The 18,979-nt window shown below is 58.4% G+C and overlaps 1 protein-coding gene across 1 annotated transcript in view; it reads left to right on the top strand.

Annotated features, from left to right (window-relative positions):
- TCERG1L (transcription elongation regulator 1 like) overlaps positions 1-18,979 on the top strand; it is a 183,190-nt gene that overhangs the window by 118,732 nt on the left and 45,479 nt on the right. The window contains exons 7-8 of the mRNA XM_021073719.1: positions 6,581-6,672; positions 10,575-10,663. Coding sequence (XP_020929378.1) covers positions 6,581-6,672; positions 10,575-10,663 — 181 coding nt within the window. The remainder of the gene's footprint in view (positions 1-6,580; positions 6,673-10,574; positions 10,664-18,979) is intronic.

Genomic DNA, 18,979 nt, shown 5'->3' with positions numbered 1-18,979 from the left:
CATCACGGGAATTATTTTAAGACAGCACTTGCGGGGAGACGGTGTTCAAGATTCAAATTCCCCTCATTATTTCCCAGAGTGGACGGTATATTATTTGTTCTTGAGGCGAGAACATTCATATTTGGAAGCGGGGGTCACTAGATCACGGCAAACACAGAAAATGGGACCCGTGACTCCAGGATTGCAGCCTAGCACCTGAATCCAAGACAAGCCTCTCCGGGACCGGAGGTCACTGGAGAGAGACCCCTGTCGCCAGGCCTGGTCCCCTGCAGTGACCGGTCTGTGCGTGCGGGCTTCACCACGTGGATCGGCTTTGTAAACCTTCCGGTAACGGCCAATGGCCTGCAGCCACCAGGCAATTCAAGTCACCCTGGTGTCCCCCACCCCCAACCTCACGGGCACCCCCAGGAAGTCACTGCTGTGTCCTGTGCACAGATCATCTGTGGCTCACAGGTCCCCTCAGTCTAAGAGATTTCTCACTAGTTCTAAGTGTGTTATTGGAGGTTGATTCCAAAGGAACAGCTCATCAGAAGTCACTGCTGGTTTTCAGAATAGAAGAGTGGAGTGTCTCGGCTGTCCTCTTCCTTGTGGCTCATCCACTTCCATCGTCCCAGCAGGAAACCCGGTGACTGTTCTCACTGGCCCTCCTGGGTCCCTGTCTGCATCTCCCGTTTCTTTGGGATGACCCCCAAACAGTTCCAGAGAGCCTGCTGACTTTTGGAACCCCGGAATGGTGAGAAATTTAGGAGATTAGTTCATTTTGTAGGTGATGAAACTGATCCAAGAGAGGACAAAATGTGTTGGGAAAAATGAGCCTGAACTTCAGGCTCCTCCTTTGAGTGAGAAGCTGCTGACAGATCTTCATACTTTTTTGACACGTCGGATAATTTGACTTGTCTGCAGGAGTTCTTCATTTGAATAATTTAAAGAAGCAATTTTTAAATGTTTAAAAAGATCCCAGTGCCTTATTCAATATTAGTAGCCTTGGCTGAATCTCGGGATACACAGCTGCTGTCCCGTTACCATCATATATAAGCTGTCTTTGGTCTGAGCCCAGATTCCAGCTGGTGGCAGATCCCCAGGACTCTCAGAAAGCAGGTGGCTTAGACGGGGACTAATGACCAAGAGGTGAAATGCCGGGCAGCTGGCACGGACCCCTGACCCCAGATTAGAAGCCTGCAGGCCCACCTCACTCTTCTTCCAGCCAAACGAGGTGGACCGATTGCTGAGCCAGGTGTTTGCACCGCAAAGTCTTGCCCACAAGAAGGAGTGTGGCCTTTCTGTCCCCTTTGTTCGAGGGGGCACATTACTGCCACTATTCACTGTCCAGGTGCTATTGTCTGTTCCCCTTTGGTCTGTCGCCCTGGCCACTCCCTGCAGCATTTTGAGAGAAGATGCTGTCAAACCGCCCACAACACCCCCTCCCGCCCCAAGCAGCTGGGTTGTCCTGGATTCGGTACCCGCAGGGATAAACATGCTGCTCAGTGGACTGACGTGGCTGTTTTCACGCAGGCCCCCTGTCTCCTTCCTGGGCCTTGTCGCTCGGCCCTGCCAGGAGGAAAACCAGACCACAGGCCCTCTGAGAGCTCTTCAGGTGGCGGAGCCGGGCTGGGTCAGTAAAACTGCGCAAACAGAGGGACCGTCCTGCCTCCCGCACAGGCTGGAAATGTATCAAGTGTCCCCACCCGCTTAAGCGTCCAGCGTTTCCTCCATAAACAAGCTCCCTTTGACCCCAAGGGAGCGTTTGGCGGCAACATCATGGGGTTTGCGGAGAGGCCCAGAGCACCCAGCGGTCAAGCATGTCAGGGCGAGCCCTGGCGGGGCCCTCAGGGAGCCGCAGCGTCAGCTCTCCCAGGACCGACGGGGAGACGCAGGCCACTGCGAGGGGACCCGGGTGCCCCGCTCAGCCGCGTAGCAGGTGCCTGGGCAGTCAACATCTGTGAGAAAGGGCTGAGTGGGGCCAGGCCCAGCGTCGTCACAGGCGCTCTGGGGGCGTGTGCGGCTTAGGGGCTTTGAAGTGGCCATCAGGACCGTCTCAGGGACGCGGTCACAGCGAGCGGGGCCATGCGTTTATCCGTATTTGAAGAGCTGATTTTAACCAAGATCAGTGGTTTTCAATCAAGGACAACGATTGGGATGCCTTCTGGGGGGACAGGGGCATACAGGTGGGCAAGCCCTCCCTCACTGCGGACGGCGCAGGGGCCTGCTGTCAGTTTCCACACACGTCTATTTTTTTACGACGTGTGTTATTTGCACAAGCTGAGAAGACGCCGCTTGCCTTTCCGGTGATGCCAGTCGGCTGTGTCTTCAGTAAGGAGCCCCCAAGTTGTCAGGTAGAGGGCGTGGCCTGGGAGGCTCACGCGGTAGGCGGGGCCTGGGGGCGCACTCGGGGGCGTGGCCTGGGAGGCTCACGCGGTAGGCGGGGCCTGGGGGCGCACTCGGGGGCGTGGCCTGGGAGGCTCACGCAGTAGGCGGGGCCTGGGGGCGCACTCGGGGGCGTGGCCTGGGAGGCTCACGTGGTAGGCGGGGCCTGGGGACGCACTCGGGGGCGTGGCGTGGCGTGGCGTGGCGTGGCGTGGCGTGGCGTGGCGTGGCGTGGCGTGGCGTGGCGTGGCGTGGCGTGGCAGCGCACGCATCCCTCCTCCTGGTAGGGCCGGCGCCGACTGGGAAGGAACCCAGACCACGTGCTCAGCTAGTGGTGCCCCCGCCTCCGGCCTCGGTGCAGCCGTTAGACAGTGGAGCCCAGGGCCGTGACCTAGCCGAGCCGCCTCGTGGCAAGTTCAAGCTTTCCTCCCCCTCCCTGGGCCTTGGGGGTGGTGTTGGCTTTCTTCTATTCTCTGGTCTCCGTCGCCGAGCAGGGATCGAGGGTCTCGGGTCCTTCAGGCAGTTCTGGGGAGCTTTTGCAGCCTTGGTGTCGTGGGCGAGGCAGTGTCCCTATGTCCCCGGCCACTTTCTCAGGGGAGCGGATCTGGCGGCCGTTTCAGACGCCACCCTCCATGGCTGTCTCCTTGGCGGTCCCCCCGGGCGGGCCCTCATCCTCTTCCAGCTGGTCTGGAATTCCCGCTAAGGCCGCCGGCACCCCGATGTCATTGCAGACCCTTTGCCCATCCTGGGCACCGGCTCCCCATCCTGTTCCTCAGCTGCAGTGGCGAGAAGGGCCGGGTTCCAGAACCGGGCCTCAGATGCCTCCTGGCAGATCTCGCTCCCCTTTGCCACAGGGTGGGCAGCTGGTGGGATCTGGGCATGGGCTAAGGCCCAGACGGGCTCCCTGGTCCAGACCTCGGAATGGGTTGGGGGCTGCGGGACCAGTGCTGACAGGGTGTTGGAGAACTGGCTCTCGGTCTGACACCGTCCCCGTGCTGGCTTCACGGCTCTTCCCACCAGGAGAGGGAAGTCTCATTGCTGGGCTGCGGGTTTTAGAGCCCTGGCTGGCCACCTCACAAAGGGGCTCGGAGTAACGGAGAGGCCTGGCCATCCACGGGTAGGTGTGGACACGGTGGCCCCGATGTGGACGTTGGTGAGGCCCGCATGGTTGACTTGGGGGTGAGCTGTCCCGACACAGGACGGGGAGACCTGAGGAAACAGCGTCAGTCTTACCCAAACACATCACTTCTGTGGGGACTGTCCACATGTTTGGTCCAGGTCCAGAGCTGGCCCTGTGGTGCCCGGAGTGAGACACTTCCTCACCAAGGGCAGTGGAGCAGCTGCCCTGCAGTCTGGACCCGGCTCTGCAGCTGTAGGGGTGCCAGGTAACTATGCCCACTGTGGGCAACATGGCCCCACGTGGGGGCAGATGAAGCCCATGCACACACAGATGCACACACTCACAGGCACATGCATGCATGTGCATACACATGTGCACACACACACATGCACAGAGATTCACATACATTGGCACACATGTGTGCACACATGCACACTCACAGGCACGTATGCACACAGGAACACACTTGCATGCACATACACTCATGTGCGCACAGGCAGATGCATGCACATACACACTTGCACACAGAGAAACACACACATGCACAGAGATGCACACACATTGGCACACATGTACACATATATGCACATTCAGGCACTTGTATGCATGCACACACACATGCATATACACACATGCACACACAGAGATGCACACACAGAGATGCACACACAGTGGCACGTGTATACACATACAGGCGCACACACACATGCACACATAGGCACATGCGTGCATGCACATACACAGATGCACACAAACGGGCACACACATACTTGCATACACACACTCACAGGCACGCGCACACACACACACACACACACACACAGTGATGCTCGTTGTCCCTGTTAACTCCATTCCTCGGGGAAGGCGCTCCCGAGACCTCCCCCTGGATTGCATAGACAGGAGCTCCAGGTCCAGTGATCCCTCCTGGACTTTCCAGGGCCTCCTAAAGTTTCCTGTGGGTCAGGCTAGTGCCTGGTTGGATGCTGGGGTTTTCTACTAGTCCTTGGTCCTGACACCCTGGTTAATCTGTTGCCCATCACTGCCCACAGACTCTACTAGTCCTTGGTCCTGACACCCTGGTTAATCTGCTGCCCATCACAGCCCACAGACTCTACTGGTCCTTGGTCCTGACACCCTGGTTAATCTGCTGCCCATCACTGCCCACAGACTCTACTGGTCCTTGGTCCTGACACCCTGGTTAATCTGCTGACCGTCACAGCCCACAGACTCTACTAGTCCTTGGTCCTGACACCCTGGTTAATCTTCTGACCGTCACTGCCCACAGACTCTACTGGTCCTTGGTCCTGACACCCTGGTTAATCTGCTGACCGTCACTGCCCACAGACTCTACTAGTCCTTGGTCCTGACACCCTGGTTAATCTTCTGACCGTCACTGCCCACAGACTCTACTGGTCCTTGGTCCTGACACCCTGGTTAATCTGCTGACCGTCACTGCCCACAGACTCTACTAGTCCTTGGTCCTGACACCCTGGTTAATCTGCTGCCCATCACTGCCCACAGACTCTACTGGTCCTTGGTCCTGACACCCTGGTTAATCTGCTGCCCATCACTGCCCACAGACTCTACTGGTCCTTGGTCCTGACACCCTGGTTAATCTGCTGCCCATCACTGCCCACAGACTCTACTGGTCCTTGGTCCTGACACCCTGGTTAATCTGCTGCCCATCACTGCCCACAGACTCTACTGGTCCTTGGTCCTGACACCCTGGTTAATCTGCTGACCGTCACTGCCCACAGACTCTACTGGTCCTTGGTCCTGACACCCTGGTTAATCTGCTGCCCGTCACTGCCCACAGACTCTACTGGTCCTTGGTCCTGACACCCTGGTTAATCTGCTGCCCGTCACTGCCCACAGACTCTACTGGTCCTTGGTCCTGACACCCTGGTTAATCTGCTGCCCGTCACTGCCCACAGACTCTACTGGTCCTTGGTCCTGACACCCTGGTTAATCTGCTGCCCGTCACTGCCCACAGACTCTACTGGTCCTTGGTCCTGACACCCTGGTTAATCTGCTGCCCGTCGCCACACGCAGACTCTACTGGTCCTTGGTCCTGACACCCTGGTTAATCTGCTGCCCGTCACTGCCCACAGACTCTACTAGTCCTTGGTCCTGACACCCTGGTTAATCTGCTGACCGTCACTGCCCACAGACTCTACTGGTCCTTGGTCCTGACACCCTGGTTAATCTGCTGCCCGTCACTGCCCACAGACTCTACTAGTCCTTGGTCCTGACACCCTGGTTAATCTGCTGACCGTCACTGCCCACAGACTCTACTGGTCCTTGGTCCTGACACCCTGGTTAATCTTCTGACCGTCACTGCCCACAGACTCTACTGGTCCTTGGTCCTGACACCCTGGTTAATCTGCTGCCCGTCACTGCCCACAGACTCTACTGGTCCTTGGTCCTGACACCCTGGTTAATCTGCTGACCGTCACTGCCCACAGACTCTACTGGTCCTTGGTCCTGACACCCTGGTTAATCTGCTGCCCGTCGCCACACGCAGACGTCTAGGGCTACGTGACAGCGTAGATGAGGATGAAACCTTACCCTGTTTTCACGTTCAGCATCACGTTCCTGCAGCCTTCTGCTCTCCTCCCAGACGGTCACTGTGCAGACCACCCACGGAGCCAGAGCCCACGTTAGTGACGAGCAAAGAGTGGCACCAGAGTGTGACCAGTGTGGACATGCCTCCCCCCTACCCCCATCAGAACTGTGGCCCAGGGCGTCCCATCTCAGCCCCTGGCTATCGAAGCCCAAGAAAGCCTGGCTCTGCTGCCTGTGCTGGCTCCTTGTCCTTGTCAGGGAGGCCTGTGTCCCATCAGTCATGACCCACGTGACCTGGTCCAGGAGGCTGGCCAGCCCCACTATGGGTGGTGCTGTGTAAGCCCAGGGGGAGTTGCTGGGAACTTTGTCCTGAGGCCACAGTGCGGTCACACGGTGTGGTCGGCCTCGCTTTCTGTGGGATGCACTGTGTGCGCCACCACTTTGAATTCTCAAGGCTGCTGTTTGTCCTTGTTCGGTTATACAAACTGACATGACAAGTGGATACTCATGACGGTTGCTTTGGCCCCGCAGATAAAAGCAGAGAACACAGCCGAGCCCCCTGCCCGCCAGCCCTGATGCTGCACACAGAGAGGAAGAGCCCGGCGGAGGACGGAGAGGACAAGGTTGGTGGCCGTAAACACCACAGCTGGGGACCAAGGGGCCCACACGCCCTCCCCGCTGGGTTCCCCCTGGCCCTCGGCTGTGCAGGGCCAGCCCCAGCGGGGCAGCTCCGGAACCCTGCACAGGGTCGGGCGGTGGGGTGGGCACAGCAGCCTGGCCTTCCCTTCCCTAGCTGGGTCCGGAGCTTGCGGGCCGGTGCTGCTCAGAGGAGCTTGGGCAGTGACCCTGGCATCCTACGTGTACTGTCTGCATGTCTCAGAAGGCATGTGCAGGCCTGGGCTTCCCGGCCCGAAGCCCCGGGACCAAGCGGAAGCCTGCAGCTATTTCCCTGCTGCACTAAACCCAGTGTGCGTTTGCATTTTCTGAGCACGTGAGGATCTCAGGTCCTTCCTTTTGCTGTTCCTCAGACAGCACTTTACGGGCCGAGGGGGAGTGCATTTCCCATCCCACGAAGCCAGCATTTATTGCTGCCTTTGAAAGTCACAAATGGCCCTTGATTTGCTCTGATCTGTCAGGTGCGCCAGAGGCCTCAGTCTGCCCCCTGGCTTTTCCTAAACAGTTTTTCCTCGTTGGCTGCTGGCAGGTGCGTCTGCCTCAGGCCTGTTAGGTCCCCGCCCCCTCTGGTCTTCACGCCAGCTCCCCATCTGCAGTGACATCCCTGGGGACCGTCACTGGTGGGTCACACCCGCCCCCCCCATCATTAATGCCGAGGCCACGTGGCGTAAGTGGATCACGGGCGTTAGTGCCCATGAAGCTTGCTCCCCGTGGGGAGCCAGCCGTGGGGTTTCTCGGTAAGGGATGGATCTCATGCCAGAATGACGTGTTTCTCCCGTTGGAGCTCCTTCCTCTATCTCAGGCTCTGAGTCTCATTCCCTTTCATTACTTCTGCGTGGAAAGGCGGCGTTTTATGCCATGATGAGCCATTTCCATCACCAACAGGAAACCCTCACCAGCGTGAAAAGAAGAGGCGACCTTGGTAATTAGCAGTGGGGGGTCCCAGCGGCGCCGAGCTTGAGCTTCTGTCCCGGTCAGGAGTCACGTATTTACTCGGATCACTAGCCTGGGACGGGGCTGCTCAGGGTCCCTCCTTGGCTTCCTTGGTCCGTTAGGTTCATAATGAAAATCCCCTCTCGTTTCTCTGATTGGATCAGTAATATAAACCCTGGTCTTAATGTATACTTAGTACTTTCATTTTTTTTTTTTTTTTGTCTTTTTGCCTTTTCTAGGGCCACTCCCGCGGCATATGGAGGTTCCCAGGCAAGGGGTCTAATTGGAGCTGTAGCCGCTGGCCTACACCACAGCCACAGCCATGCAGGATCCGAGCTGCGTCTGCGACCTACACCACAGCTCATGGCAACGCCGGATCCTTAACCCACTGAGCAGGGGCAGGGACCGAACCCGCAACCTCGTGGTTCCCAGTCGGGTTCGTTAACCACTGCGCCACCGCGGGAGCTCTAGTATATTCACTTTTCACCAAGTGTTTTGAATGCTCCCTGTTACGGTGATTGTTTATCCCGACCTCATCCTCGCACAGGAGACAAAGACAGTTTCTGCTTCTCAGGAACTGTGGAAGTCACTCATTCAGTGGAACCTTCTGGCACCCTGGGGGGCCTCAGGAGGACCCCAGTGAGATGCCAGGCTGGCGGTGCCCGGAGCAGACCACGGGGTCCTGGGTCCTCCTGCGCCAACCCTGACAAGGCGCCATCCCGCGGGGCCCTTGCTCGGAGGCCGCGCTGGGGCTCGTCTGGATGAAGGGGCTCCTCCCGGCTCCCCCCGCCCATCCTCCGGCCTCTGCCCGCGGCTGCCATTCGATCCCGATGATGTGGCCGTTCAGGTGTGAGTGGGCACAGCCTCCCTCGGGGGCCACCGGCTTTTCCGGAGCCCGACCTCCCTTGTTTGGGGTCTGTCTCACCACTTACACCTTTGGGCATCTTTTACCTTTATATTTGCATTTAATTGCTTTTTCGTTTAGGGCAACACCCAGGGCACGTGGAAGTTCCCAGGCTAGGGGTGGAATCGGAGCTGCAGCTGCCAGCCTACATCACAGCCACAGCTGCAGCAACGTGGGATCCAAGCCACATCTGTGACCTACACCGCAGCTTGTGGTGATGCCAGATCCTTAACCCACTAAGTGAGGCCGGGGATTGAACTCATGTCCCCATGGATACTGTGTTGGGTCCTTAACCTGCAGAGCCACAGCAGGAACTCCTGTATTTGAGTTTCATGCTTCTGGGCCCCCATAATCCAGCACTTTCCATTCTGAGGACTGTTCGACAGGAGACCGAGAGGGTGGAAATGAGTATTTGTCCTGGTGTGGCCCCTGGGGGCCCTGGAACGAGCATGTGGGCTTTGGGGGGAAGCACTGTGTCCCTGTGTCCTTGTGTGGCCCTGTGTGGCCGGCCCTGCAGGGGAGCACAAGCATCGGCGTCTTTGACTTTGGGCCATTCCCGCAAGTGGTTAATTGTTCCCTCACCTGCACCGCCTCGCAAAGCACTGATGGTGATGAGGGCGGAAACGGATTCTCAAATTCTAGGCTGACATTCCGTTTTCAAAAAACGAATCTAGAGCTTGAATTGCTCCTGACAGTCTCAGCTTGGAAGCTGGTTGCTGTTTTGAATAATGGACGAGTATCTTTTAATCGCACCTGGTTTTCCTAGAGAAACAACGTGGTTCTTGTTATATGATCTAGATTCGAAAGTAAAACCATGGAAACAGTTCCTCATCCCTGGAATTGGTGGTGCTCACTCTGATTTCATTTCCGTCTCACAGTGTCCCCCAAACTGAGATGGGACTGTCTTTAAAAAAAAAAAAATTCCTCCCTGTGATTTTTCAGTTACACCTGTAGGAATTTGGTTCTGTTTCTCTTTAACAAGCTCGGATGTCTGTTGTACCTCAGGGCAGCTAATAAGTCGTTCCAAATCTTGGATCTGTGTTTATGTTGGCACTAAAATTGCCCATATTTTCTAATTTAAAACAACTTTTCAAAAAAAATTTAGGAGTTCCTGTCGTGGCTCAGTGGTTAACGAATCCGACTAGGAACCATGAGGTTGTGGGTTCGATCCCTGACCTTGCTCAGTGGATTAAGGATCTGGCGTTGCCGTGAGCTGTGGCTCAGATTGTGCGTTGCTGTGGCTGTTGCGTGGGCCGGCAGCAGTAGCTCCAATTGGAGCCCTAACCTGGAAACCTCCATATGCTGCTTGTGCGGCCCTAGAAAAGGCAAAAAGACAAAGCAAGCAAACAAACAGCCTTTTCTCTCCACCTTCTATCCATAATGAAAGTGATCACGTGTCCCAGCCAAAGGTGCACTTTGATTTTTTTCATTAACTTTGGGGAGCAAATCTTCCTTTTCTCCTGGGGGGTGTCCTGTGCAGCTGGTGTTTATTTTCTGGACGAGGCAGAGCGTCTCAGGCACAGTGAGCACCCCGATCTCTGCACAACGTGAAACACAGTCTGGACCCTGCCCCCGCTGGATGCTCCAGAAAGAGGGGTTGTCCCTGGAGTGGGGGACACTGCAGGGGCACAGGCTTGTCCCTTCTTTCTGCTGGGCTCCGTGGTTCTCTGCCGCTAAAGGCTGTGCGGGCGGCACAGTGACTCCAGCCGCTGGGTCAGCCCATTTCCAGGGAAGAATCCAGTGGGCTTTTGTGCCCCTGAGACGTGGAGGCGTCCAGACCGGTCTCTCAGTGGCCACTGTCTCTGCAGAAGCAGGCAGTGTGGCCAGTCTGGGGGAGCGAGGGGACGTCTTAGTCTGGGTCACTCGACACGGTCGGCTGTGTCTGGTCCCTGTACAGGCTCTGCTGGGGGCGGGCCTGTCGGCAGGAGGTGGGTCATTCTTTCCTTGGTCGCCTGTAATGGAAGAGCCGTGGTGACTTTTTAAGAAGTGCTCTCCCTCTCTTTCTGTTGGAAGGCGCCTCCATCGATCCTGGTGACGGGAGAGGACCGTGCAGCCAAAGGAACAAGACCGGTGGCCTCCACGCCCGTGCCCGGATCCCCCTGGTGAGACGCCCAGAGCCTGGGCAGTGGCCAGAGTCCTGACTGGTCCCGGCCTTTGCTAATTGTCCCCAAAGAGAGATGCATGCTTCTTAGGTAACACGGTGCTAAAAAATTCATGTGCACGTCACGGCACGTGTGGTGCCGCGCTGCTGTCACGTTCCGGCGAAAGAAAAAGAGCGTTTAAGTGAGAAGTTATGCTGCTCCGATAAATTTGCAAATGTGTATGAAAGTAGTAACGCTGCTGCCTATATAGCCTGAAACGGCAGCAAGCCCTGGGCTTCAAAGGCCTTTCCCTCTCCTGCAGGAAAAGCGTAGCTGAGTAGCTGTTAATTAAAGATGCGCTTGGCACTGCCAGGCCCCGTGAGGCTCCTGATCCGTGAGTGCGCTGCACGCAAAGCGCCCTCCGCAAGGGAGCCACCGACTCTGGTTTTTTAAAATGTCCTTTTATAATAGAGTAATTTGGAAGCAGAAGAAAAAGGTTATTATAGTAAAAATTAGTTTTAAAACCGGGAGATGAGAGTGCAGCATGCAGCTGGGAGGATCAACCACTTTTCAAGACGGAAGCAGAACCTCTTGTATCTGCCGCCTGTGCCGTCTGGCTGCGAGGTGCCGACCCAGGTCCCCGGGTGGGGCGCCCACCTCACGCGGAGGCTGGGCGATGTCCGACCGTGGCCCTGTCCTGGTCACCTGCTTCCCGCGGTGCACCAGGCTCTGAGCCGGACAGGGCATCGGCTCCCCCTTGCCCATCAGTGACTGGTGTCGCCGGGACCCAGGGGGGCCTGTGGCTGAAATGCCGTGCACGGTGGGGACACCTCACCTGAGGGGCTCCTGGTGCTGACACTTGGTGACACGCTGTGTTTCCAACACTTCAGTTCACATGGGTTCTGACACCGACTCCCACAGACCCGCAATCCCTCAGGCTTCCCATAGCTCTGCCCCTGCTTCAGACCGGCCGCAGCGGGGTCCCCGGGCTGCCCGCACCTCTGCCCTGCTGATTGCCAGCTCAGGGCTTCCCACAGCCTCCTCTCAGGTTGGGCGATTTGCTGGAATGACTCAGAGCTTCGGAGAGTGGATCCCTTATGATGACGGGGTTTTTATGTAAAGGACTCAACCCAGGGCCGGCCGGATGGAAGAGATGCAGAGGGCAGAGCTGGGCAGAGGGGCTCGGAGCCTCCTCTGCCGCCCCCGCCCCCCTCACCTGGCACGCCCCCCCTCCTGAAGTTGGGGTGGGGCCAGAAAGCCACCCCTCGCATCCCAGGGTCGTCCTTGTGTGGCCAGCCCCACCCTCCCAGAGTCACCTCCTCAGCCTCTAGAGTGTGGCCAGAGGGGCTCCTTGTACAGAAAAGATGCCTCAGTCCATCATCTAATCCAAGGGTTTTAGGAGCTGGTTGTCGGGAACCGGATGGGGGTCGGAGCAGCCTAACAGGATTTGTAGGTTATAACGGCACAGGCGCTGTTGCTTCTGTACCCAGCTCCTCCCACCCGGGCGTGTAAGGCAGGTGCACCGAGAGGTTGCGTCTGGGGGCGAGGGAGTGACTGGGTGCAGGGTGTGGTCCCGTCACTGCCTCCTGGTGCCCCGTTGGGGTTAAAATTGGGTGGAGGATGCGACCTTGAGCCCTAGAAGCTTCCAACTGGAGATGCGGTTTTAATGCCTCAGTAAGCCTGTGTGACGGTGCCGAGGGCATCGTGGGATCCTGAAAGCCCCGACCCGCGTGGCGGCTCCCTCTCGCGTGGGTCTGTGGCCCGTCAATTACGAGTCAGGCTTCCAGCCGAGTGGGGGGCCGTGCAGGGGAGCCGTCCTTCCCTCTGCAGTCGCAGGATGGGGAGCAGGCGGGGGGCGGGCTCTCCTGCTGCAGGAGGGCGGCCGTGCCCGCAGGCGGGTCCAGGCCGTGGGGGCTTTTCGAGGGGGACTGAGACCGCTGGCTGGGCCTGACGGTCACTTCCCACCCTGCTCCTCACCGGCGCCTTCCTGACTCAGGCGCAGCAGCCCCGGGTTAAGGGTGCAAGTGTTCACAGTGGAGGGGGCCCTCACCCTGCGGGTGTGGGGGTGTGGTCTCCCTCCAGGCTGTGGGGGGCTGCATGGGGCTTGTCCGACAGCTCCCTGACCTGGGCCTCGGCCCCACGGAGGCCTGGGTAACACCTCGCCCCGTGAGGACCTCAGTCTGCGGCCCAGGTGAGCTCTTCTGCTCCAGGCTGTACCTCTTGCTCCCAGTGGGCTCCAGGCACGACCACACCCCATCCAAGGGGTTGGCTGGCGGGCAGCCCGCGCCTAGGGCAGCCAGGTTCTCAGGAGACGAAGACAGAGAGCCCCCCAGGGGTGTGGGAGGCCAGGGCACTGCCCCCACCTGCTGCCTGAGCCCCTGACCCGAGGGCAAGCTCGGGCTCACCCCTTGGTGAGGGAGCGCATCCTCGGACAGAACTTTCCAGGGCGCGGGCTGCCTCTACTCGCCATGCGCAGGGGTTCTTCTGGGGCGTCCAGTGAGGTGGGGGCACTGGGGCAGGGACGGTCGCAAAGGCGGGGCCCAGGGCCCCCCACGGGTCCTCAGGTGCCGTCAGCAGCAGTGCTGACCAGAGGGCGGGCAAGGAGGCCAGCAGCTCCGGTGCTCCCCTGAGTCTCTTTCTCGGAGCAGGTGCCCCGGCACCCGCCCTTCTATTGAATCACTGAGTTCTCCTTCTTCCCTGGACGGTGCGGCCTCTCCCCCGACGTCCACCGGCCATCGTGCCCATGGCGCCTCCCGCCCCTGAATGGGACGCCTGGGCTCGTGTCGTAGCGCAGGTTGCAGCGTAATTGGCATCGTTACTTCGTCCAAATCTGCTCCTGTTTTCAGGTGTGTCAGTACCAGAACAGCACTGTCCCGCCGCTTCGGGAGTTTCTGTCTCTTCTTCCTCAAAACTTGGCTTTTGACCCAGATGGCAGTTTGGGGGCAATTAGACCGCTCTGTGGTTGGGGGTTATTAACATGATTTTCTTAGACTTGCTGGAGACGTGGGAAAACATCAAAAGTCATTGTTAAATAAACTAAAATCCATAAGCTCTTGGCTCAGGTGACAATGAATGCCGAGGCCAAGGATTAATCACCAGTTTCAATTATCGAAAAGACTACGGAGTTACAAATAATGAGCAATTTTCAGAAAACAAGAACCATCGAACCCTGGCTTCAGAATGATACCATTTTCCGAAGATCAAGATTGATGCAGTACCCGTTGTGTGTCAGTGATGTGTTAATAGCAAACCCCAAAGTCTTTCTTTAAATGCCTTGGGAGGAGACAACAGGGTGTTTGAAGAAAGCCGAGGAAGATGCCGCATCAGTCAGAAAGTTGACATGTTCAGAAGCTGCCTCTTCCCGGCAATGCTGAGTCTTGATTTTTCGGTAAGGAGGGAGGTGGTGAAGACGCAGCAGGTGCGAGGAGCGTTATCCAGAGCACCACGGTCTGTGCCCACAACACCGGGGACGGGGCCGTCACTAAGGAGTGGGCACCAGAGCTTAGATTCCTGCGCGGAGTCTGGACGGTGGGCAGGAGTGATATGCCCACTGAAAACAGGAAGAGATGCACCCTTGTGGAAACATCGGAGAGCCTCGGAACAGCTGATCAGTGTTTTGAGAGCCCAGCCACGCTCCTTGTTCCTTTTACGTTAAGAGCAGCTGGTTTATTCTGACTTTATTTCATATTTTAGGACCTGCTCAATGACATCTTCTTATTTTGTTCATAACTATTAATTTATTGAGCGTGTTCCTTTAAAAGTAGGTTCCCTAGATTTTTCTAAACATTGGGCGATGCGTACATACATTTGACTTTAAAAAGACTAACATTTAAAATTATGTTCTAGGATGGAGTTGGTAGAACTCTTCCAGAAAGAAAGGAAGGTTTCCCGAAGTGTCGCATGTATGCTGGATGTTTGACAGGAGGAAGGGGACTGGGTTCCAGTGAACAGGACAGAGGCTGGCTGGTCCCATCAGTTCCCCAGGTCCCAGCTGCCCTGGCTGAGCTTGGGGACTGCAGGGCATCGCTGGTCTCTGAACCCTGACCACCGAAGGGAAGCTGACTGTCCCTCTGTCCACTTTTCGTAATCGAGTTTTGTTATGTCCAGGAAGGGGCGTCTTGGGGAGGGACGCCGATGTTCGGTAGCATGTCAGCAGACGGTTCAGGCAGGTGCAGGGAGGGCACATGGAGGCTGCCGTTAGATCCGCATCTAAGGGCCTCCGGGGTCACAGCGCCTGGAGTGTGGGCGTGGGACGTACCCTTTCCGGCTCTGCCCCTGGCTGATGTTTGCATCTCCGGGTGGCCTTGCTTTACTCCTGGGACAGTGACAGGCTTCCGGGACCTGTTGCTGGCCCTGCCTGTGTCGGGGGTGGGGGTCCTTAGGCAGGGCAGGGAAGCAGCGGTCAGATTTCCCTGCAGTGAGAGGCCCAAGGTGCGGACGCCGGACTCCTGACGCTCTTGACGGTGTAACAGCAGGGACGGTGACTCTGAGACCGTCCCTGAGGCAGATGCTCCTGGAAGCCTCCCTGTGGTCGAGATGGAAGGTGTCTGTTCCCTGCAGACTGTCTGGGTTCTGGGGGACCTTCTGATGCGGGCAAGTTCCCGAGGGCTCACTCTCTCTGCAGGGCTGAGCGCCGGCTCCGGCAGACCACAGCCTGGCACTTCTGTGCTGCCCCTTCTTCCAGGGCTGGAACACTGGACCGTCAGTTCAGGTGCAGTGCAGGGCCGGCAGGCAGCATCTTTCAGGAGTTACGCAGAGACTTTTGAGCAAGGGCATAGATGGCCCCTGGCTGCCTAGGTGGCCGCCACGCTGCCAGGGTCTTGGGGACCTTCCGATGCCCAGGTGCTCGGCTCCCAGCTTCCCCTGCACACGGGAGGCATTTTCTGGGTCTGGCCACTGTCCTCACCTCCAGCCAGCAGGTTCTCTAGTCACACACGGTCCTTCACCAAGTGACATCGGTGTCGTGAGGCATGTAGTCGGAGACGGCAGGGCTGGAGACCAGGCCGAGGGGGTGAACGAAAACCAGCTGGTGCGTCCCCTGCTCTCAAGACCCCCTACAGCACGACCTGGCTTCTGACACGGGCTGTGAGGTTTTCCCACATGGAGCGACCCTGCGGCACCAGCTGGGCGTCCTGCAGGCCGACCATCGGACACTGTCTGCTGGGGACACGTCACACCCACGGTTCACAGCTCAGTCCCACAAGACTGCACCCCCCCACACATGTGCCGACTGAAAATCCAGGTTGTCACCTGCACTTCTGACCGACCAGCTGCAAGTCCAGGTTTAAGGACCCTGTCTCAGGTTTGATCCATTTGCTAGAGCACCTCGCGGAACTCAGGAAGCAGTCTGCTCACTGGATCACAGTTGTTACAAAAGGAAGCAGCTGGGGACAGCCAGAGGGACGCGATGGCAGCGTGGGGCGTGGGGAGGGCCTCAGAGCCGCCGGGCCCTCTGCAGGCACTGCTCTGCCCAGGTCTCCACTGCCCGCCATCCGTGGGGGTTTACCGGCTTTATTCTGTAGCCACAGCTGGGCAGGGGTGACGGACTCAGCCTCCAGCCCCTCTGGGAGGGGGCAGGATGTGCTGACCCTCTGATCCAGAGTGGAGCCCTGGTAACCGGGCTGTCCTTGGGGACTGTCCCGAGTCCCTCCTTGAGCTAGGCAGGGCGTGGCGGAGGGCCTGGGCCGTGGGTGAGATGCTCCTCCCACCCGACCCCCCACCCCTCCCTTGGGAAGGTTTTCGGGGCTCCCTGCAGAAACCTGGAAGAAGACCAAGCAGGCGTTTCTGGGTGTATAAGTCCCAGCGTCACCCGAGAGAACGCAGGAGCCAGTGTCTCCTCTCTTCCTGGAACCTTGGTGTCTGCAGGCCCCACGGCGCCACACCCAGCCCGCCCCACGGAGCCCGGGCTGCCCAGTCCTGGGGGTCAGCCCGCTCCTGGAGACAAAGGTGGCAGAACAAGGAGGGGGACAGAGCGGAGGACACCGAGGTGCTGCCTTTTCAGCTCCGAGATCTCAGCTCTGAGGAAAACATCCTGCAGACCAGAAGCCCCTCCTGGGACAGGATGCGGGGGTGGGGGCAGGCACAGGTGGAGGGAGGGACCCAAGTGTGTCCCTGGCGGGGGCGGGGGTAAGATACAGACCCCTCCCCACTGGGCTGCGGTGGACGCTTGGGGAGAGGAGCGGAAACCCTTGCGTCTTGCAGAGCCCAGAAACGTTGGGTTTGCTGTGTGAGGTGACTGGGGGTTCCTCTTGGAGGACAGACCGGCGGCCCCGTTTCCTGCTCGAATCCAGAGCTCCATCTCTTAGGGCTGCTGAGTGGGGATGCTTTGGACCAGCCCTGAGTCTGTGCACTAATTATATCCTCTGGGACCCGGGGACAGTTAAAGAGAAGAGCGACCATGGCAGCCTTCCAGAAATTATGCCGTGTGATTAAAGAAGGGGAACATATATACGTATTACTTAGAATGTGCATAAAATGATACAGGAAATTAATTTTGCATGTTCCAGCTGGCTTGGTCTGGTGGAGACCAGCCGTAACGAGGGGGTGGCAGCTTTCTCCTGGGCATCCCGTTTGTTTGCCCTGCGCCAGCTCTTGGTGCCATTCCTCGAATGTCCCCATGGCGCAGGAACTGGGTCCTTTGTAGCCTGGGTGTGAGCAGGTGCCTGTGGTTGTCGTCCCTCGCCGACTCCTGGGAGATAACGCCCACTGAGCCCCTCATTAGCTCCACGCTTCCCTCGTGGGGGAGGCTCGCTGGGTGGGAAGGAGGGGATGAACTTGCCACACTTGGGTGCAGCCCGCGTCCAGAGCTCTGGGTCCTCCCTGTGCCGGGGGTATGCTGTGGGCATCCGCGGACACGGTAGCCCTGAGCCAGCAAATGTACCGCAGAGACCCCACCAGCGCCTGGGACAGCTGGCCCGAGGAGGTCCCCATGTGTAAGGCTTCTTTCCTAAGGCGGTGGCCAGGCTCGGAGCCAGAGGGGAGGGTGCGCAGGCCTCAGAGAGAGAACGGGCCGAGTCCACCTGCTGAGAAACACCTGCAGCCTCATATCATGGGGACTTTTTGGAACCCAGGTTTCCCGGTGTGTCTTCCTCTCCAGGGAAGGACCCCTGCCCTCAGCCAGCTCAGGTGGACGTGACACCTGTCAGCAGCTGCTGGGGTGGAAGCTGAAATCCTGTTGCTCTTACCCGCCTGGTGGCACGGGCCAGGGCCACTATCGGCCCCTAGCCTGGGAACCTCCATATGCCACAGGTGCAGCCCTAAAAGCAAGAGAAAATAAAAAAGAAATTAAAAAAGCAACCTCTTTGCCAGCCAAGTCCTGCACTAGAAGGAGGCACACGGCTTCCCTCAGGCCCCGAGAGGATAGGCGCCCCTGCCCAGGCTCGCTGCGGGAGGGGAGGCCTGACGCACTGGGCAGGGATCTTGTCCAGTCTGCCATGTTGCCCCTCACCTCCCAGCCCCCAGGGGCCCACGAGCCGTCCAGCCTGTGGTAGAGACGGGCCCTTGTGTCTGGCCGCAGTTTTCCCGCGGCGAGGAGCGTGCTGAATAATGCGAATCTCACGCCGTCCCCAACCTGTGCGACAGTGGAAGGGAGGTCATGGAGGGTGAGAGAGGCTCTCAAGGTCGCCTGAAGGTCAGAAGCAGGTCTGAGCTGGAGGGTGTGTCCACCAAGAAGAAGGGTCGTGGCCTTCCACCTGGAGGACCAGGCCAGCAGTTGCCCATGCTGTGGGGACAGTGCTGGGGTCTGGGTCACTGCTGGCTGGAGGCAGGTCCTGATGCTGGCACCCAGGACTGAGAGGGGCCCGGGTGAAGCCCACTGACCAGTCTGCCCCCAGCTCAGAGTTTCAGCTCCACAAATTCATCAGCTCACGGCCCTGGAGGCCGGAGTCCAGCACGGGTTCATGGGGCTGGTTCTTTCTGGAGGCGCCAGGGAGGAGCCTGTTCCTGGCTTTTCCAGCTTCTCAAGGCAGCAGCATTCCTGTGTCCTTCCTCCACAGTCAAGGCCAGTCAGGGAGCATCTCCTGATCGCTCTCCCCCACCCGGTGTGTGTGTGCGCGTGTGTCTGTCCGTCTGTCTTCACACCTCCTTCCCTGCTCTTCCTCTTCGGAGGACCCTGTCAGGACACTGAACCCACCTGGCCGGTCCAGGCTGCTCTCTGATGGTGGCAGCACAGCCGGGATAACGCCTGTGAATCCAGTGGGATAGCACATGGGAAGACCCGTACGTCACCCTGAGAGCCGGCCAGCAGTGGCTCCTGTTCTTCATACGTTGCGTGGTAGCCTTTGCACATGTGTGGATTTCAGCCCTGAAGGGTGTTCTGAGTCTGGGCCACGTGCAGGC

This window comes from Sus scrofa, chromosome 14 (assembly GCF_000003025.6).
Source record: "Sus scrofa isolate TJ Tabasco breed Duroc chromosome 14, Sscrofa11.1, whole genome shotgun sequence".
Classification (NCBI taxonomy): Eukaryota; Metazoa; Chordata; class Mammalia; order Artiodactyla; family Suidae; genus Sus; species Sus scrofa.
The sequence above is the reverse complement of the archived record's forward strand: the minus strand, read 5'-3'. Positions and strand labels throughout refer to the sequence as shown.